The 23315-nt window shown below is 32.4% G+C and overlaps 3 protein-coding genes across 3 annotated transcripts; 2 read left to right on the top strand and 1 right to left on the bottom strand.

The window, feature by feature from the left end:
- Window positions 1–1495: 1495 nt before the first annotated feature.
- HELRODRAFT_163568 (hypothetical protein) lies at window positions 1496–3780 on the top strand (the record flags this gene model as incomplete). Its single annotated transcript, XM_009027406.1, has 4 exons — window positions 1496–1805; window positions 2729–3007; window positions 3234–3485; window positions 3617–3780. The coding sequence occupies 4 exons, from the start codon at window positions 1496–1498 to the stop codon at window positions 3778–3780; spliced, it is 1005 nt and encodes a 334-aa protein (XP_009025654.1).
- Window positions 3781–8982: 5202 nt separating this feature from the next.
- On the top strand, window positions 8983–9968 carry HELRODRAFT_189269 (hypothetical protein; the record flags this gene model as incomplete). Its single annotated transcript, XM_009027405.1, has 3 exons — window positions 8983–9323; window positions 9463–9595; window positions 9675–9968. Exons 1-3 carry the CDS (start codon window positions 9181–9183, stop codon window positions 9966–9968), a joined length of 570 nt encoding a protein of 189 aa, XP_009025653.1. The 5' UTR covers window positions 8983–9180.
- Window positions 9969–16006: 6038 nt separating this feature from the next.
- Window positions 16007–16700, bottom strand: HELRODRAFT_163565 (hypothetical protein; the record flags this gene model as incomplete). Its single annotated transcript, XM_009027404.1, has 3 exons — window positions 16007–16291; window positions 16346–16476; window positions 16562–16700. 3 exons carry the CDS (start codon window positions 16698–16700, stop codon window positions 16007–16009), a joined length of 555 nt encoding a protein of 184 aa, XP_009025652.1.
- Between the last annotated feature and the right edge of the window lie 6615 nt (window positions 16701–23315).

Genomic DNA, 23315 nt, shown 5'->3' with positions numbered 1-23315 from the left:
TTATTATTATTATTATTAGTAGTATTATTTCTTTTTTTTATTGTTATGATGATGATAATGATAATTTATCGGAGTCATATTTTATTTTTTATTCTTCTTCTTATTATTCTGATGATGATGATAATGAATCAGAATCCTACTTATTTTGATTTATTTTTTTTCTTATTCTTTTTCTTCTTCTTCTTTTTCATCTTTTGGTGATGATGAAAATGGTTAGCAATACTCACTAAAATTGCTATGAAAACCAGAATCTGAGTCAGCTTTTGTTTATTCTACTTCGTTTCGAATGTGACAAACTCGTTGCTGATGGTTGCATTCCTGTCTAGAAAACGCGCTCTTCTCGGCGCTTCCTAACACACGATGTTGGGTGTTATACATGAACGAAGGGGCATGTCTACAGGACATTTTGGTGGCAGCTCAGATGGTGGTCGGTGCAATGAACTGCAGTAACGACGAATTTCTAGGTATGGTTTAATTTCGTTTGTTTTCGTTTAATCATTCATTCATTCATTCATTCATTTTTTCACTCAATCCTTTTAATCGTTCTTCCATCTATTTATTTTTCATTCACTCATTCGTTTCTTTGTTCATTCGTTCAAACAATCAATCGTTCGTTTATATCGATGATATTAGTCTGGATTTAAAAATCATTTCTAGCCAAGAATTTGAATTAAAAAAATTTAAAATTATAAATTTAATTTAAAAAAATTTGAGTTAAGAGTTTAGGACTTTAGCCGATCTTGTAGGAAATGAAATGTTTTTTTTTACTAAGAGTTTGATACGTGTGTGTGTGTTGTGTGTGTTGTATGATATGAAATCTGTAAAAATTTAATGATAGAAACAATGTAAGTGTAACGATTGGTAAGTTCGTTATTAAGTTTTACGAATCGTTAAAAAAGCATTTTGAAACCTTATTGAATTCTCCCCCCCCATTAGAAAGTAAATGCTCAGCTTCTTTGGAAAAATAAAATTAATAAATGACTGTCACAAATCGACCAACCCCCCTAAAAATAAGCATGCTACAAAACTTACCCCTTCCCCTCCTGTTAGTGAAGAGTCATTAAGCAATGTAATTGTTCTATGCATTTTATTTTTATTGGTATCAAAATAACGAATGATGAGTTTATATGACGATTGTTTGATATCTAAATGCTTTACCGTAGTTAAATTATAAAGAATTAATAATTAACATTAACATCTACACAGCGGTAAACTTTAACGATGGCATTTAAATTTGACTCTTCCTTTAATTAATATTCATGAGCTATTTGCTTGCTTGAAAACTTTAATATTCATTTTGCGCATATATATGACAAAAAATTTATTTATTGTTTTGTTTATTTAAAAAAGTGACGTCACACTTGCGTTTACCCCACCTCCTCCACTTTGTCACAAAGTATCACAAATATTTGGACCCCCTCTCTGCCTTGAAGCGTGACATTCTTTATGGACGGCCTCTTTCCTAGAGTTACTTCAATAATTTCTAAAATCTACAATGCTTTCTTTGTTGAAAGCACTGCTTAACCCCGCATCATCATCTCACACTCGTCGTTGGAAAAATTATCGTCAGAAATTTATGCGAAACTACTCCAGGTTACCAGCCATTGAAGAAGAAGATGGGAGTGTTGATGTGAAAAACCGGATGAATTTTGGAAATGATGTCAGTGAACATGTGAACGACGATGATGAAGATGATAATACTGACGATGATAGTGACGATGACGATCGTGATCATGCAGATAAAACTACCAGAAATGCAAAGCTGACCATGCTGACACGAATTGAAAATCAACAAATTAAGAAAAGTTGATTTGTCGGAATAATGCCGGATGATTTTACTGTTTATGATTTTTTTCACCATTTTAATCATTTAAACGTTTATAATAAAATTTTTGTAAATGTTTTAACGTTTAATAATAAAATTTTATTTATAGTTTAATAAAAAAAAATTAAAGAAAAACTTTTAAAAAGTTTTTTCTTTGAAGTTAAAAGATTGAAATAATCATAAACTCCATAGATCAAATATAACAATCAACCAATCTACCAGCCTGCCATCTACCACAAAACATACCAGTGGAAAACATACCAGTGGTGAAGTAATCAACATCAACAATTGCTTCATAAAACAATCAACATCAACAATTGCCTTATAAAACACAATTAATCAACATTAACAATTGCCTCATAAAACACAATTAATCAATATCAACAATTGCCACAAAATATATTTAATCAACATCAACAATTGCCTCATAAAATAAAAATTAGTAATGATTTGTTCTATTCTTTGCCTTAATGTAAAAACAAATTAACAAAGATTATGCACTCAACCTTCCTACATGTGCGAATGAATTCCATCGTTCAAGCCTATTTTGTATATTATATTATATTATATTATATTATATTATATTATATTATATTATATTATATTACATTATTTATATATATATATATATATATAAAGAGAAAGAAATATATAATAAAAAGATTGTTGCATTAACTTTTTCACTTGTCGGGGTAATTATAAAGTAATTAAATTTCAAAAAAGCTTCGAAAAACTAAATAAATGTTACTAAATAATTGTTGGCGTCCTTCTTGCAACCTGCCACTTTTCATTAGTTAGATGAAAGCTTCATATTTTATACTTATAAAGATATGATAAATGAATTATGTTTCATCGATTCACTCAATTTTTCCTAAAATAATCCAATACAATTAAAATTGAAAGGTTCTGTCATCACAGTCACCGCAATTTTTTCAACACTGCCTGGAGTCACATGTCTCGGGAACTTGGCCCTAGGCAGACCTGCAACAAGCAGTTCCACTCTTGGATCGAACGTGCCATGTGATCCAGACAAATTAGTCGACGGAGATGCAAATCCTACGTTAACAGCGGGACACTGTTTCCACTCAAACGATCCTGCTGGTGGTCCGAACTGGGCAGTTGTCGACCTGGTCAGTGATTATTACGTCGATGTTGTCAACCTCTTCTCCAGAGACTGCAACGGTGAGCTGTGACGGAAGGAAGATTGTTAGCACGTGTGCGCTTGCATTTTGAGGGTGTATGCTTCTTAAGTTATTCTTAAGCATCATCAAGTACGTTTGCTTATTAATACCTAAAGATTGTTATTACAGGTTCATTCAATTTTTTTACTATTTTCTTTGTTGTTAATGCAATATCCAAAATTCGGTTAACTATCTAAACTCTCATTATAACATTGAAATATTTCAAGTTGCTAGACTGGATAATTTTATAATCGGCCTCACTTCCGTGAACTATTTCCCGAATGGATCAGAAGTAGTGAGAGGTTCCTACCCACTGTGTGGTCAGTACAAGTACAAGGCAGTGGTTAGTAGCAAGTTAACATTGAAATGTTACGCCAACTTGCCATCGTATCGCTACGTTATTGCGCAACAACCTATTAGTGGCACTGGTTGGTTCACAATTTGTGAGTTGGAAGTTTACGCTGCTAAGAACCCAAACGGTAAGTTTTTATATTTTATAAAAGAGACTACAGGTATAAAAAATCATATTATTTTGTTCAAGCAAAAATTTGGAAACGTTACTCAAACACTCGTTTGACTGGCTATACTTCCCGCGTAATGACCGCTGTAGGCAAGATGAGATGTCTGATTGGATGTCTGCCAGGCCAGTGTGATTCGATTAACTTCAGCGGAACAGTTTGCGAACTGAACACTCATCTGCGTGGCTACAACAGAAGTTATTTGAAGGTGAACACCAGCCCTGGCTGGAGTTTCTACGAGGTTCAATATGTTTGAGGATGAGGCTATGTGCTGGAGTACGTTGAACAGGTTGCGTCCCACATAGATCTTTTCAAACATTTCAACGTAGATGACATTTCATTCTTTTCATGAAATGTTAACATTCAAACATTTAAACAATGTTTAATAATTTTTTATTAGAATAAATTTTTAAACGAAATCAATCTATATATTTTTATGAACTAGCAATGAACGAAAAATAGACGAACGTACACACGCACTAGAGTAAGTGGGTATTGACAAAAGAAAAAAAATAAAAAACAATAAGCATCAATGACTTTCTCTCACAACTGCTGGGAAGGAAGGACTTCTGCGGTTTAATTGAATGACGACACGCTACTAACTGCTCAGAAATTGCCGTTGTAACATTAACAATTGAAGAAACAGTCTTTAAAATTGATATAAAAATACAATGGAAGCCGAGAAATGATTTTTTAAATGTTAACTTTGGTCTATATATCGAATAAAGTTTTTAAAAACAAAGCTTTATCTATAGGTAGACATATAAATGTTCGAAATAATGAATGTTTCTGAAACTTTCCAAACATTAAACATTCCTTACTTAGAGCCGGTTTTTGGCTTACGCTTCCTCCTCTGCAGAAACATTTTTTTAAAATTCTATAAAATTGAAAACAAATTTATCATTATTTTTAGCAGTCGTTTGTAAAGTTTATTCTATCTGTTGACTCATCCTTTTATTTAAATTGCATAGATTTATTCTAAATAACATCATTTATTTTTAACACAGTTTAAACTGAGTGAATCCTTGAATCAATCCAACCCAGAAGTTTCCATATCCAAGAAATATTTTAATTTCAAGATTTTTTTAATTTGACGATTAAATAAATTAAAGTAATTAAAACGATGCTTTACACTTTGGTTATAAATTCAAATTATTTTTTTTATTAAAAGTTCATACAACTTAGCAATAGAAATTAACAATAAAATTATTAAACTACTGCAATTTGTTGTCTTTTTGTATTGAAATGCAGTGAAATTTGAAACAAAAGTAATAGAGGGAATTGTTATACCGTAATTATCACAAATTTTACAACAAAGTGTCTTATGTTTATATGCGTGTTTGTGCGTGTGTGTGTGTGCGTGTGTGTGTGCGTGTCATGACTTGAAACAAGTTTTAATATTAAGAAAAGCTGGAAATATTTTTCTTGATTAATTGTTAAAAAATTTCATCAACAGATACATCACACACACACACACACACACGAACGCACACACAAATCGTCTTGCATATTTTATATTCTCACACACACAGAACAGCAATTGCACCTGCATAAAAAAACCAGACTAACAGAACGATCAATTGATCGTCACAAGATATGTTAACCCACTAGTACAGTTATAATTAGCGTTCCCGAACACACAAACACATGCCCAAGGTATTCGCTAGAAGTTAATGTCATTGCATATAAAGAGACACACAAATAGAAACAAATTTATTTTTTCAGCAGTATCCACACTTTTCTGTCAAACGATTTTAATTTGGTAAACTATCAATAAAGATGAGCGTCAGTTAATAACTCACACACGCACACACAAAATTACACACACACGCACTCACACACACACACGCTGTTCACTTAGGTACGCATGAGTCTACGCAGCTCTGGTTTTTCGCAAAACACAGCCCAATATAATGGCCATCCCACCAACAACGAGGCTCATGGTGGCGTTTGGGCTAACCAGTGGTGGTTCAGTTGTGTTGTTGGTAGTGGTAATGGTGGTGGTGTGGTTAGAAGTGGTAATTGGTTGAAGCGTTGTTGTTGCTGTTGTTGGGGTCGAAGTTGTTGTAGCACTTGGTCCAGCAGTCGACGTCTCAAATTTAGAAAAAAAGAACAAATAATATAATGAAATAAAAAATAAATTTTTGCAACAAAATTAAGTAACCTCATCTTTTGATGTTCTATTGAAGAAGTTGCACACGTTTTCACTGCAACTACATTCCCCAAAGGTGGTGAGATTGTTGCAGTTTGTTGGCGACACCAAATACGGTGTGCAGGTGAAATAATATTCGTTCTCACGATCTTGAAATCAAGTATTTCCATTTTTAACGCTTGAGAAAAAATTTTTTCAAAAAGAACAAATTTTAAGATATGGTGAAAAAACATTGCCAGTGAAATTTACCTCAATACGTGATTGAGCAGAAAATGTCAGAAGAGCCACAAGTCATCATCCCCACCATCAAGACAATCTCAGTAGTTATCATTTCATACATTATGAGGCCATCGAAAACTTCATTGGTTATATTGTCGCAAATTTATATAATCCAATCTCGTGAAAACTAAATCTGTCTCTTTTTTTTACACATTTTGTATTAATGCCTATATATTAATATATATATATATACATACATACACAAACACATATATATATAGTTTTGAAATTTAATAATAGCAAGAACGAGCAGTTTGATAAATTTATTTGAATTTGTAGTGACAGTGAAATTATAGAGAAGAAAAAATATTCCCTACAAAGGGAATTATTAATTATTGTTGAAAAAATTGTCACAAAATGTTAATATTTTTATTACTGAATGTACTAATCAAAATTTGTGCTCTATTATTTGAAAATTCAAACTCGTAGATTGATTGAGACACGCAGATTGGTACCTACCATATACAGGGTATTGATACAAGTTTAGTCTTATGAAACTTTTCGTACACCGAATATTCATATCTGGAAGATGGAAAACTATAATCAATAACTAGCAACATATTTAGTCACAGTGGTTCGACAGAGAGTTGAACTTTGTATTAAACATATATTCATATGTTTAATTGTTTATTAGTTAACTTTTGTAGCAGACATAAAAGGATAGCTAGTCTTGAACATTTTTTAAAATAATAATTATAATGACCCACTTAAGTATGATGATCAGCAGTCTGGTCAACAAACTTAAACTATATATAAATAAACCAACAAACTATAGCAAGAAGCAGGATGAAAAAATCTTCAAGAATGTTACCTATTCCATTTTAATGTATAAACTTTATATGGATAGCATAGCATCATACTCAAACCTGAAAAGTTAGATAAAGTAACCAATACAACACCCAACACTATTTTATATAGTGTTGGGTGTTGTATTGCTTAGATTAGGGATGTGCGGTTCAACAATATTCCCCTACCAGATCATCAGCGCAAGCTGTTGATCGATGCTAATCAAGATATCGAGATGGGAGGTGAACTGTTCTTCCCGATCTTGTGGTTCTCCGGGGTGATGGAATGTTGGTGTCGATGGATTGATTTGGGTGTGCTTGTGTCGACGTAGATATTAGTATGTTGTCAATGTATGCGTGGACAAAAGGTAGCCCTCTCAAAAACTATCGATGAACCTTTGAAAAGTCTGTGCGGCATTTCTCAGCCCGAACGGCATCTTCACAAATTCAAACAGACCGAACGGTGTTGTTACCGCAGTTTTTTGGATATCTTCTTCTGCTACCGGTATCTGGTGGTAAGCCCGTACGAGATCTAGCCTCGTAAACCATCGCACCTGTTCCAGGCTGTGAGCGATATCATGGATGTGTGGAACTGGATATCGATCAGGTGTGGTCCTGTTGTTGAGTGCGCGGTAATCTCCACAAGGCCTCCAATCTCCTGATGACTTTGCAACCATATGAAGTAGTGATGCCCAAGGACTGTTTGATGGTCTTATGATTCCGAGTTGACACATGTATTCGAATTCGGCTTTGGCGGCTCGCAACTTCTCTGGGTGCAATCGTCGTGGGGCCATATGATGTGGTGGTCCAGAAGTCACAATGTGGTGTTGTATCTTGTTTTCATTTTTGTTGTTGTTGACAGGCATCGTTAACTTAAGAAATTTGTCAATGATTTTACCAAAGTTGTTGTCCGAAGCAATGTATGGTTTGACGCCAGAGATTATATTGAAGCGTTCAACAACCCCCTGTATCTGTAACGTCGTGATGTTGTCAACAATTTTGTGTCTCCTCATGTCGACTGCAATATCGAAGTGTGACAAGAAGTCGGCACCCAATATTGACTGTGTGACGTTTGCAATGAATTTACGTCGTAAACCGAGGTCAATGGTTACGAGCTGTTGTCCAAATGTGTCGATGGTGGTGCCATTTGCAGCTTTTAGTCAGATTTGGGTCTTCGGAGGTGTTGTCGTGAAGGTATGATACTTACTTGGGCTCCTGGGTCGACCAAAAACCTTGTCTTCGAAATGTTATCGGTGACGTAGAAAAGGTGACACGATTTGTTGAATGTTGATGTGGTGTCTTGTTGTTTTTGCGGCTGTTTGTTGTTGTTTGTCACTACTTTTGTTTGTTGATGTTTGTACATAATGTAGGCGACTAAAAGTGTTGTGGCCAGAGGTTGCCGCCGCCATTAGCAACTGGCCTGGTAGTTTGACGACTTGGCGACTTTTGCTTTGAAGTTGCATGGTCTCGCACACTTTTTTGCTCTGTCCCCATACGTTTTATGGTACCAGCAAACATCTGTCTCCTCACCATCTGCTGCTCTAGATGGGAATTTTGTTTTCGTTTGTTGTTGTTGATGTTTGCGCCTGAATGCAAATACCTCATCTCTCTTAGTCGTTGTCTCTTCGGTACAGCGTTGTGTGTTATGGTGGTAGAACCATTTCGATTGGATATTTGATGCATTCGGTCAGCTATGATTGCTAACCTTTGTAGCGACTCGTCGGTTGAGACTGCTAGATGCATTTGTATTGCGAATGGTAGCTGGTCCAACCACAATTGTTTCAAAATGCTTTCGTCTATATTGTTTGCCCCCCACAGTCTTTGCATGTGCCTCAATAGTTGTGATGGCGTTCTGTCTTCCATGGCCACGCCTCGGAGCAACGTGCGCAAATTTTCTTCGTCAGAAACCGAATACCTCTGCGTTAACACGCGCTTCAGTGAGGTGTAAGTTTGTGCCGACGCCAATTCCGTCTCCACATCTATGATGACATCCATGGGTAGGCTTTCGACCAGCGTGGGGTACCATTCATCGGTAAACAAGTATGAAACCACGCTTCCTGTTGTTTACATAGAATAATATTGAAAACTTTAAATTTGGCTCCGCCCGTCATTAATATTCATGACCAACCGACGCGCTTCATTTTATTGTAATTTTATAGTAAATTATTTAACAAATATATTATCTTATATTTTAAAATGTTTATTAATAATTTAGATGTCAAATAAAATAAGGTCATATATTAAAATATAAATAAAATATATTAAAATAAAATATAAAAAAAAATTAAATTAAATGTAATAATTAAGCTGTGTAATCTTTTATATGAACTTTAATATATAATATTCTTTCCTTTTCCTTTTGCTATTTTCTCTTCTATTCTTCAATTGCATTCATTTATATTTTTCATTAATAAAAATTTATCGCTTATTTACGCTAAAAATGGCTGCATACCCCTCAGTTGAAGGAAAGAAATTTTTAGAACTGATAGATTATATTTTAAAGAAAGAAGATACTGTGAGGTGGGCCAAACAGCATGGTTTGATAGCAGCCACGATGACATGCCGCTGTCTTGCAGACATGAGGTTTGCATACTTTTCATGCTTAAAACGTTTTTTCTCCGTTAACTGCTTTTTGTTATCATTTCATACTACTGCCTTGCATGCTGTACAGTTTTCTCGTTTGTCAGATTTTGATTTTTTTTCAAAAATAATAAAACAAAAGGTTTGCAGAAAGTGCATTAACGGCAGATGGTTACTTGTGGAGGTGTAGAAACTCCAGGTGCCGCGCTACAAAAACAATTAGGCATGGAAGTTTCTACAGCCATAGCCAATTATCCTTAACAAATTGTATTTTGGTAAGATTTTTTTCCATTGTTTATAGAAAAATGTAATTTCTTTAAGAATGATGATGCGAATTGTTTTAAATTCAAACAGATGACGTATTTCTGGTCTATGTACGACGTTAGCCAGGCTACGGTTGCGTCGATTTTAGATTTGGACGTCGGGCATACATTACCAGACTGGTTCAATTTGCATCGAGATCTATGCTTTGACTGGGCTCGTGATAACCCTGCACGAATAGGTGGCCCCGGACACATCGTTCAGATAGATGAAAGCTGCATTTCATCTGCAAAAGATCGAGGAACGGAAATGCACGTCCAGTTAGGACACGCTGGGTTTTTGGAAGCATCGATACGCAAACAAAAGATGCCTTTCTGGTGGAAGTGAATAAACGAGATGCTGCCACGCTGATACAGCGACATGTTCTGCCCTGTTGGTTTTATAAAGTTTAATATTTTTAAATTCATTTTTGTTGGTTATGAAATATAGTTCGATTTCAATAATTTTAGGTACAACAGTTTGGACGGATCAATGGGCTGCTTATAACAGTATAACAGCCGTAACCGGTCTAGCCCACTAAACAGTAAATCACTCCATTACATTCCGGGCTGTAGACGGAGTGCATACAAATGGAGTGGAGAATTTGTGGCGATGCGCCAAACAAAAATTTATGAGAATGAATGGTACGTGCGATGCTCACGTACAATCATATCTTGACGAATTTATGTGGATGCGCACCATAGGAGAAAGAAAAAAGCGATTCCAAAAAGCCCTGGAACTTATACGACATTATTATGCAGTTTAAAATTTTGAAACTTTTTTGAATTTTTTTATTAACTAACGATAATTATTAGACGATACTTTTGTTTCCTTATTTATATGAAAATATAATGTCCAAATTAAATTACAAATAGTTCTCATGTTTATAACATATTTTAAAAATAATAAATAAATAATGATATTAGAATTTTATAAAAAATTACAAATATAAAAAAATGAAACGATTCGGTTAAAAAAATCACAAATTGAAAAAAAAATAAAGCGCTTCGGCTGGTCATGAATATTAATGAAAGCCAAATTTAAAGTTTTCAATATTATTCTATGTAAACAAAAGGAAGCGTGGTTTCATACTTGTTTACCCCATTTATCTTCTGAGAAACCTCGGCCCTTAAGCACATTTTCAAAATATGTGAACCACGCTTTGGGGTTCGCCGTGCAGAATGTGTTTAATTGAAGTGGGGCTCTCGTCGCTGTTCTCTTTGTCGTGGTTTCGCAAGCCATCGCGTTCGGGGTCACCAATTTGTTGCGAGTTTCCATAGATATAAGAAACAACAAGTAAGAATGTTTATAACGTATTTATTTACGTAATACAAAATAAACGAAAACGTGTTCGGCAATGCAGTTAGACAAAGAGAAGTTCGATCGTAAAATGTCGCAAGAAGAAAGGCTGTTGTCTTTGTGTTGAAGCTATATATAGTAAGTCGTCACATGCTTAGATTAGGGATGTGCGGTTCAACAACACCCAACACTAATTTTTTTCCGGTTTTCTGCAGTCTTACGCGTTTTAGCACTTATAGGCTATGATCACGCCTTTGGTCTTTGTTGTGAATCTTTTGAAAAGCAGGACAACTAGATATTGTTGAAAACGTTTATTTCCTTAATGGCTTACTATTAATATTAGGCTTATATTAATATTAGGCTTACTATGATTTCATTTTTAATAATTGAATGTAAATCTTCTGGACTAAAAGAAATAGAAAAAAACATCCTGAAAGAGGAAGTCCTTTAGTATAATACTTTCAATACATGTTATGATCTAACTTGAGTAATCGTATGTATTTGATTATGGGTATATCTTTAGTATTAGATTATTTATAAATGATAGATATTCTATTTATATGAGTATGGGTATTAGGTAATAATTAATTAATTATTAATTAATTAATTAATTAATATAGATTTTATTAGTTGTTCGATATAATTAGAATAAATATAACGGCCTTCACTCATTTTTGACGGTCGAACAAGGAGCTTACTTCTGGAGGGAAATTTGGGGGGTGATTTTTTATCGCCCAAGTCAAAAGTTACGATCGTATATTTACTAATTTCGGAATATTGCTTTTATTTAAAATTTCAAATTGTTTTAAAAGGTGATACTAGATGCTGTTTTAGGATAGATATTGCTGTATGACGGTTAAGTATCTTTTTGCATTTTAAATAAAAAAATTTTTTGTGAACCACCAACAACACTTAACTCATTAACTGTAACTAACTAAACTCTAATAATTAAGCTAAAACTAAACTCTACTGATTCTAATTACTAATTGAAATAAATAACAGATAACACTAACGAACATTAACAGATTAGACTACTAGAAACTACAAACCACTACACTACTACATACTACTAACTACCTAACGACTAGCAGCACTTGTTCCTAAGATCCTAAATTCTATTGCTTGATTGGTTTTAAAATTTTTATTTACAATGCTTAGGTCTGGGAATAAAAATAAAATAAACACTTTTGTAATTTGTTCAATTCAAGCTTCAAACTCCCAAGCTAACTTGCAATTTAATTAAAATTTATTAATTATGAGTGATTCAAACTAAATTTTTCTTCATTTAATGTTTTACAAAATATTCCTCATTCTTAAATTGTAGTACATGTTGTTATTAAATTTATTAAAGATAATGTGTGATTCCAGTGATTCATCATCCATGACTTGTTAGATCATGATCATTCAGTTTTAAAGAATCCCCATCACCATAACCAATGAGGTTTGTAAAAATTGTACTTTTAATTTATTATATTTTATGCACTTAAAATGTTGTGTTATTAATTATTATCATTAATTTATTAAATGCTGTGCATACCTATGGCAAGTAAATAAAATAATTAAGCATGGAAATAGCCACAATCAAATTAATTTATATAGGCATGAGTATAATTTGGATAATAATAATTAAAAATATCGGTATCATTGAAAATGGATAAAGTCATAAATAAAAAAATAAATCATAAATTGCTCAAAATAATAGTTCCAGTAACATTTTGCCTTACACCTACATCTTTTTTCATTCTTATATTATAATAAATGTTTGTTATCAAATATATCAAAGATTGATTTCTCAATCCATGACTAGATTGAATGTCATGATCCTACAGTTCCAGAGGATCCCCATCACCATTAGTCAATAAGGTTTGTAGAAATCACCCCAGGCATACCATCAATGTTTTGTAGCCACCTCTTAATGTAGTGTTAATAAAATGACATTGAGAATAGTTACTTAAAACAATCTTATTAAAATTATTGAACAGGTATGACAAGATTACTTTCTTAATGTTTTAGTGTGAGGAAGATGTAAGCCATTTGTCCAAAGATAATCATATGCCTTATGCCCATACAAATGCAGTGTCAACGCGAATGATTTTTGATCAGAGTCATATGTTCTAATTTTTTTAAACTTTTCCAGAAATTTTTCTGTTAATTTATTTGTTACATTAAATACTTGATGTGTATTTCATATAAAAACTTGATTATGCCAATTTAGTTAACTTGTTAAGCATTAATATAAAATTGACTCTACTTGTAATGGTGATTGGTATGATGATGATGATCCCAGTCCTAAGCAGGGTATATTATTCACAATGTCATTATGCCCTTTCTAAGTTTTAATAAAATACATGGAATATTGTTGAATGCATTTTATATTTTTTGTATAGATAAGAATGTTGCAATGTACAATGATGATGTGAATTGCTTCCTTTTGTAACTGATGACATATAAATATAACTAACTTGAAAACATGGGAATGCTTCCCTCAGCATTACCTTCCTTTCTCCATCATAACCCTTATAATCTTTATTACAGAAATGGTCACTGCATATTCTTGCATTTTTTGATGGAAGCCATTTGAAATCATTTATTTCCTGTCTGATGCACTTAATCCAATCGTTTTGCATTTTTATATTTTAAGGAAATCTGAAATTTTATAAACTGTTACAGAAACTTGTGCATTTCTTAAGTATTGCTTTTAATAATAAAATGGTAATCCATGATAGCATTATAGATTATAATAGTCTATAAAATAAAATATATGTAATTATAAAACAAAATAGTTCTATTCAATGAGTATAGGGATATTGTTACATTTATTTTAGTGTGAAGTTAATTTGAAAATAAACCTGTGAAAAGATGCATCAGAAATTTTCTCATTTCTATTTATTAATAATGCAATTTTTAATGCATTTAATGCAACAGGTAGGCATGTTTGTGTATAGCTACGAAAATGAAAATTTACTTAAAAACTAAATTATTGTATCTGACACGAAAATTAGTACAGAATCAAAAACGAAAAAATAAATGACAATATAAAAATTTAAACATTGATTGAAAGAGTTTATTCTAATTATATGGTATGGGCAATTCGTTGCGAAATCGTTGGAGGAAATGGTGTCAACAGTAGTTATTTTACTGCATGGTAGTTAATCAGCCGGTATGAAGGTTATATTCAATTCCTATCAAATAAATTTGACAAAATATCATACACAGGCAGAACTAAATAAGGAAATAGATAGATATATACACGTAGTTATAATACATTTATAATGTTGTATTTACACATTCAAATTGTACAATTGTGTTATGGTGTAATCTCAAATTATTTTGAATTCTCTCAGAAAATTTTAAACGTTTTACTACACTATATATGATAGTTATTTTTATCAACAATTTAAAAATTTTATCAATAATTAAAAAAAAAATTTCAAATTGATTTCATTGCGATATCGATAATGATTTTTGTGACCTGACTGATTAAAAAGCATCAAAGAAAGTTAAAATAGGAGGGAGAATTTGTTATATTGGCTACAACAGAAGTTATTTGAAGGTGAACACCAGTTTTCCGCTCAGTTTCATTTAAGCATCTTTTCTTTTCATATCAATTCGAAATGATCTACTTCTGTTTTCCTTTTCTTTTCCCATCCATGCGAGTTTCCATGATGACTTTGGATAGATTTGATTTGCTTTTTAGCACGTGTTTAATTCAATTTTTTTGCCATTTTTTATCATTTTTTATGGTGCTTATAAGTTATAACCATACTCATAATCATAACCATAATCATTTCATCCACTTCAGAATTATTTGTTTGTGCGACGTTCAGTTCAACTTGTTCCCTCCATTCTTTTCCAAACCCACACTTCAAAGACTTCAAATTGTTTTGGTGTTTTGAAAGAAAAAACATTAACAACACCAATTTTGTTTTTAAAATATGTTTTTAAAAAACTTGTTACATTTCACATCGTTAAGAAAATTCTTGTTATTTATGCGAGTTGTCAGCCTCCAAGATATATATATATATATATAAATATATATAAATGTGTTAATATTTGAATGAAAAAAATGTTAGAATAAAAGCAAAAAACAAAATTAACATCAAATGTTATTAATAAAACTGGAAAACAAAACTGCTGAATTACTGTTGAATATTTAAATTCATAAAAGGGCATACTTGAGCATGTAATGCATGAATGTAATTGTATACAATCATATAACCAATTTTGCATTTTCACGTAATTATACACAATTATAATTAACAAATTAATGAAAATTTCGTAACAATTATTCTCATTTTGATAACTAATTATTAAATAAAGCATAATTTGCATCTGGAATATAACACACAAAGATAATGAGGAATTATATATTTTTGACCTAAGTGAATTTTTAAAATAATTTATTATTCAGTAAAATTATTATGCTATTAAAAAGTTTATCATTAATAACAAGTTTCAGTTTAAAATCATCCTTGAAAATGTACGTTTGAAACAACATTTCAAAGATTAGACCATCGGTGAATAGGAACACGGCCAAAAAGTTAAACATATTTTCCAAATAAAGCATATCGTCTAAACAAAAACGAAACATCTGGAGCTGATGCTTTTTCTCTAACTATGGATACTGGATAGCTTTTATAAGGTTATTCATTTGAAAAACAATCTTTATATCATCTTAAAAATGTTTCGACAGTAACGTTTAGGCAAATTTGATTAGAAAAAAAGCTGTCAACTTTATAAATAATTTAAGATCTTTCCCTTGAAATTTTTTTTATTTTTATTTATGTTTTTCAGTTCTGCTAAAGAGTAATTGCATCAAAATTGTAAAATATCAAATGAAATTTTCCGCTCAACACTTTGGCTCAAAATAAACCGAAATAATTTGAAGCAAACTTCCATTTATTCTCACTAATTTTTCTAACTTTTATTTTTCACTCATAGCAGATCTAATTAAATAATCAATTATTAAAAATTAACTTCTATAAAGCCAGATAAATTGCAATTTATCAACCTTTCTTAATTTCATGTTGCGTGCCGATAAGAAACTCATACCGTCATGTTAAAAATAGTTAACCAAATAGGAAAAATTAATTTTCTTTATCGTCTTCAAAGTCCGAATCAAGTTGAACAAGTCTCTCTCTGTTTTTGTAGACACAACAAGCAATCAAACCGCAACTTCCGAGAATGATAGCGTTGACGGCAACCAGAAGAATGATGTATGCAGTAGACAGAGATTCAGCAGATGCTTTTGATGAAATGGCTGTTGTTGGTGTCGTTGTTAATGTTGTCATGGTTGTTGATGTAAATGACGTTTGTGCAGCTGTCACTCCTGCTGAAGTGGTTGTTGTGCTGCTCGTGATGGCAGTCGTTGTCTAAATGTATGAAAAAATTCTTGAAAAGTTGAAATTAAAACAAAGCACACTGACCGTAACTGTTGATGGTCTTGGTGTGATCGTGTTGCATCTTGGAGTATTGCATGTGCAGTCTTGAGCAGTTTCCAGCATAGTACAATCATTAGATTTTTGAGTATCAGTGCAACCATATGAAAAAACTGACTCTGCAAACAAAATTAAAAATACAAATTTTAGCAAATATCTCAAAATGTCATATAAATATAAATAATAAATATACAGATTTATAACCTGCAAAATAAATTGTACAGAAAGAAGTTGTACACTCGATAGTGGTGGTGCAGCCAGCATTGTTCGGACAATTGTAACACGTGAGTCCACGAACCGGTCCAACAAAAACTATCAATGCTGACAACAAAATTATGATCATGTTTGAAAATTTAAAATAAAATTTCAATTTGTGTAATTGAACGTTGTTTATTTATGGTGAAAATAATATGTGAAACTTAATAAATTCTGCAGGAGCCAAATGGTTTGGTGCTTTGTTCTCTTGATTTTATATAGTCATGTCTTTTTATAACACATAACGTATATAACTATAAATGTCTCTCTCTCGCACGCACGCACACACACACATACACACACACCCCACATGTATTCATAGACACATTATATTGATTGATTGATTGATTGATTGATTGATTGATTGATGGATTGATTGATTGATTGATTGATTGATTGATTGATTGATTGATTGATTGATTGATTGATTGATTGACCGACCGACCGACCGACCGACCGACCGACCGACCGACCGACCGACCGACCGACCGACCGACCGACCGATTGATTGATTGATTGATTGATTGATTGATTGATTGATTGATTGATTGATTGATTGATTGATTGATTGATTGATTGATTGATTGATTGGTTGATTGATTGATTGATTGATTGATTGATTGATTGATTGATTGATTGATTGATTGATTGATTGATTGATTGATTGATTCATTCATTCATTCATTCATTCATTCATTCATTCATTCATTCATTCATTCATTCATTGAGATTGGTCTGGGGATTGTCGTAACAAAGAGTTGAATAAATAAAATAATTTTTCTTTTCAAAGTGAATGCACAAACCATGTGACATGATTTATTGTAAAACTCATTGAATAAATTTTTATTCAAATAAGCTGAAATATAATCAAATATTTTCAAATAGTACTGTAACGGGTTCGATATTAACTGAACGCAACAACAGATATATTATTAATTCCCCTTTATTAAAACCTAACTAAATAAATAATCGAGTAAATCAAATTAACGAAAATGCAACGATACAATAACCAACTTTACTAATGTCGACTCCTGCACAAGAGCCACAATGAAAATTTGGTATGCTAAAGAAATGATAACGCACGAATTTGTTTATTACTTCCATAAGCCTGTCTGCAAGATATGTAACAGTTGCTGCCAGCCATCTGCCTCCCCAACCAAACCTTGATTTGAGAACATCAGATTGTAAATTTCCAGCAAGAACATAATTTTACTATTTTGTCCTGAAAAATTTTAATGACAGTATCAATGGCTGGTTGACTTTCAACTTTTATTTTGTCGACAATCAGGACATCATCGATGAAATTTATTAAAAACCCTGATGGTAAACATTCTCCGAGCTATTTATCTAGTCATTTAATTAGTATTTAACAATCTCTTGCAGTGAAGAATTGATTATATTTTCTTCCATTTCAAGTTTTTTACACATTTGTGTAATTCGATGGTTTCGGACGTGGTTTTTTGGGATTTCAGTTGGCCGTCCAGGTTTACTACGTTTACTACATATATAGATGTCTATGTGAGAGAGTCTAAGAAACAAAGAATTCAACATTGTTCTTGCGAACAAAAGAAGTTCATCCTTTGCAGATCATAGTTGATTCTTTAATAAATAATGGTAAGCCTAATAATTTTAAATCTGTCTATGATTCAACAAGAAATTTCTAGTTTTTTTAAAATTACAAAATGAAAATAATGAAAGAATCACATTTTTTATCATGACTGGTTTGGATTTTTATTACCTAAAGTAGTAGTAAACAGACAATAGAAAATAGACATTACGCTATTTTCTTATTCATTCATTTTTTCAACAATTCGTTCATTCATTCACTCGCTTGCTTATTCACTCTGTCGTTCACTCGTTCGTTCGTTCCTATATCCATTCATTTGTTGTTACTTCGCTAGTTAGATCATTCCTTCACTTCTTTATCTATTAATTCAAATTTTTTTCATTCATTTCTTTATTTTGCAATAAATTCTTTCACTCGTTCTTTTATTCAGCCAACTTATTTCTATTTATCAACTTACAAATAGTTAATGTTAGAAGCATTATGCTTATGCGTTATGCAAACCTTCCAAACAGGAATGTCAGCCCAGTTGCGCAGTAGTTGTAATTGTTCCAAAGTAGTTGTAGGAAGCAAACTAACATAAGGAAGAATAAATTACTGCAACGAAGTTCCATCATCAGAAAAGTATAGAACTATTTTTTGGGGGTGGTTTAAAAATGGACTCTGACTGTTAAATAATAACTAAATAGTCAATGATTTTAAGTAAATTAATTAGCAATTCAATTTGAGTTATTTAAATTTTTTTTACATTTAAATGTTTCAAAATTATAAATTTGAACGAAGATCAAGTTGAGGTATAAAAAACTTATAAGAACTTTCTTATTGAAATCAATAGTTAAATAATAGTTAATAATTTGTGGGTTTTATCATCTGAAATTACTGAATCACAAACGAAACAACAAACTTTTTCAAGTGAAACTTCTGTAAAATTAGCCTTAACAAACAAAATGATCCTACTTTAACGCCACAATACAACAAACACATAACAACACAGCAATAACATAACAACAAACATAACAACAAAAAAAACAAAAACAAAAACGCAACAATATAAACAACATCAACAAAAACAACAACAACAACAACAATTTTACAGCAACATAACTACCTCACGTTCGCAAAAAATGTTAAAGGCTAGCTAAACAATCAGCAAACAGAGCAATAAATAATTAATAACAAAACGTAACGTCGTCTGAAAGTAATGGTCGAGACAAAGTCAGCCACAACTACACAACAACAACAACAACATATCATCATTTTCATAATCATAACGTAACCATCAGCATTATCATCTTCTTAAAAACCGTCATCACTTTCACTAACATCATTCGCCATCTTCGTCATCGTTATCTTCATATCATCACCACCATCATCAACATCATCATTATCAGCAACGCCACCAGTATCATTCATCATCATCATTACAAACGTCGTTATCATTCACATCATCCTCACCACATCATCATCACCATCATCATCATCATCACCATCATCATCATCACCATCATCATCATCATCATCATCATCATCATCGTCATCATCACCCCACCATCATCATCATCATCAACATCATCACCCCACCATCATCATCATCAACATCATCACCATCATCAGCAGCACCCCACCATCATCATCATCATCGTCATCGTAAACAAACATGCACTCACTCTATGCCAAAGTCCCGTAAGAAGGGAACACAAAATTACATCAACGTGAAAATGTTGTTGCTTGGTGATGATGATGATGATGACGTTGGTGACGGTGATGATGATGATGATGAAGACGATAATGACGATGACGATGATGACGGTGGTCAGGGTAATGAATTCAAAGATAATAATTTTCATAAGCTTGTGAAAATGCGAAAATCCCTCCCGATTTTCTTAGTGATGATGACGATGATGAAGCTGTTGATGACGTTGCTGATGACGATCGTGACTTTGGTATTTATGATATCAAACTAGACTTTACTAGAAATAATGCTGCGAATGATTAAGATAATGATAACAAACATCTTTTTGATGAAGCTAGTGATAATGATAGATATCATTGATTTTTGCAATGATATATATATCATTGGCTGTTATGATATGTTTGTCGGCGATGATGGTAACAGACCTCCTCCTTTTATTTCGATGATGTAGTGATGATAAAGATGATGACGACGTAATAAAATAATGATGATGTCATTGATGACGTCATTCCTAGGTACTGAAAAATTATGAAATAAAAAAATTATCGCGTTGACTAGATAAATTTCAAACTTTCAAGATAAAACTAATTGCATCGAGTTTATAAATTAATTTTTATTTATTTAGAGAGAGAGAGAGACAGAGAGAGAGAGAGAGAGAGAGAGAACTAGAAAGAGAGAGAGACGTTGTTTCGACGACAAGACTAAGCAAACCCGATGACAAATAATTTTTAAATGGCTCAATAGATGTCAGAGCTGCTCATCTCAAATTTGACCTTCAACCGTGACGTGACCTTCGTATGACCTTTCGGACGTGACGTAACCTTCACGTGACTTGTCACATGTGACCTTGAGTGATGCTTTACTCTCTAATGAGATGCACACGTGTTTATACGTTGATATACGCACACACACACACACACACACACACACACACACACACACACACACACACACACACACACACACACGTACACACACGCACACACACACACGTACACACACACATGTATATATATTTGAATGTAAGTCTTTGTATGCAAACATGTATGCATGTAGATTTGTATAGATTTTGTATATTGCTGTATTATGCGCGTACACATTCTTATTTGTATGAATATTTCCGAGTGATTTGTATGCATGTGCGTGTGTCTTACGCACTATTGACACGATATTTGGTTTTTTATTCTCATATTACGTGCATGGAGTCCAAGATTTCTACAAAAAAAAAAATTTATTTTCAGTGCATCGCATTGCAGTTGTTGGCAGAAACTTCGCAAAAACTTCGTGAAAATGTTTTTTGCGTTTGTGTCCTGCAACGCCACAAAGTTGCCTTGCGTGAATCGTGCAGATTATTTCATTGATTGATTCAATAGCCACAATTGCTCATTTCCAAATTGATCCGCTCACTCAATCATGGCCTGGGCTACAATCATTCTTTCTTCTTTTCTTGTATTTTTTTGAAACAATTCAATCTACATTTTGTGATAATTATAGCCAGAAAATTGTGTTTCAGTTTTTAGTTCGATAATTTCTTTCGCAAAGTTTGCATAAGTTTCAACTGATTCAAGATTGCAATTATCTTTTTAGAAAATATAGTTTAATACCTACTGTATCAAATTCACTAGCATTGCAAATTAATATCTATTTTTGTATCACTCTCTCGAAATGTCAGTGTTAACCATCAACAACATCCTTATAATCGCATATTCAACAATGACGTCATCATCAGTCGGAGGAAGACATTTGAAGATCGTTAATATAATTCTTCCTTACTTAATGCCTACCGTTGCCCGCAATAATGGGCAAAGTAACAATGATGATGATGATGATGATTATGGTGATGATGATGATGATGACGACGATGACGATGACGAAAATAGTTGGACATAGTTTTATAACGCTGACGGTTTTGCGATGATCATCCTGTATTTTTTTTATTTTTGTGGTTTGTATGTTTATTGTATTTTTCCTAATTGTATTTTACGTGCGTGCGTGTTGTTTGTTTGCCTGTTATGCTTTCTAGGCATGTTTGTGTTCCGATTGAATGTTAAATGAATAGTGAACTTTCTATAGTAACGTCGTCTTGATTCATTAAGAGAGTGTCTTCAACATCCATCGCTAGGTTGGTTGGCGTCATTGTAACCTCATCCCGTACTTGCAAATGTTCTCATCGGCAATTCTTTTATTCGCTGATTTTTCATAGATGAAACAGTAGAAAAGAGAAAGAGAGAAAGAAAAAGAGATAAAGAGAGAGAGAGAGAGAGAAGAAAAGAGAGAAAGAAGGAGAGAGAGAGAGAGAGAGGAGAAAAAACAAAAAGAAGTATGCATACATAAAGAAATAGAAAAAGGAAAGAAAGATAAAAAAATAAGAAAGAAAAAGAAAAAAAGAGTGAAAAAGGAAGGGGGAGAGAGTAGATGAGTAGATATGAGATGGGAGAGTTGATTGACAATGAGGATAAAATGTAGATAGCTTGTATAATAACGCGGATTATTTTTATTATAACTATTGTTATAATGACAATCTTACTAACGATAGCAATGATGATTTTACCTCTCAGATGATGCTGAAGATGATGAAGATGAAAAAGAAGGAGTTGATGATGTTGCTGTTGATGATGATAAAGTTGATTAATCTAACGGTAAAATTTTATTGTAACCAGCAATAAATTACAAGGTTTAAAAAACATTATTTCAAGATTACGTTTTTTAACTACTACTACTATTGTTAATGCTACTACTACAACTACTACTACTACTACTACTTTAATAATAATAATAATAATAATTTTATTATTATTATTATTATTTTGTCGTCATCGTATTCACACTGCGCCCGTATGAGATTGATTAAATTTGCATGTGACGCTTTTTATCATGATGGATGGATGGATAGATGGATGGTTGGATGGTTGAATTTTGTTAGGTGGATGAATGAATAAATGGATAGATAGAAATGATTTATGGATGGGCAAATAAATGCACAAAGTAGTGAAGGAATGATTTGATGGATAGATGGTTGACTTGGTTTTTTTTTTGACTGGTTTATTATTATAACGGCCATCTGATTGATAAACAGGCTGGTTGGCTGATTGATTGGTCAAATGATCGATTGACTTTCAATTTGAATGATTCAATAAATAATCGTGATTGATTGATAGATAGAAAGATAGATAGACATACAGATAGATAGATAGATAGATTGGTTGATTGATTGATAGATAGATAAATTGATTGATTGATTGATTAATTAAATGATTGATTGATTGATTGATTAATTGATTAAATGAATGAATGATTGATTGATTGATTAATTGATTGATTGATTGATTGAATGAATGAATGAATGAATGAATGATTGATTGATTGACTTGATTGATTGATTGATTGATTGATTGATTGATTGATTGATTGATTGATTGATTGATTGATTGATTGATTGATTGACT

The sequence above is a fragment of the Helobdella robusta genome, assembly GCF_000326865.2.
Source record: "Helobdella robusta unplaced genomic scaffold HELROscaffold_5, whole genome shotgun sequence".
In the NCBI taxonomy this organism is placed as follows: domain Eukaryota; kingdom Metazoa; phylum Annelida; class Clitellata; order Rhynchobdellida; family Glossiphoniidae; genus Helobdella; species Helobdella robusta.
This window is presented reverse-complemented; position numbering and strand designations above follow the sequence as displayed.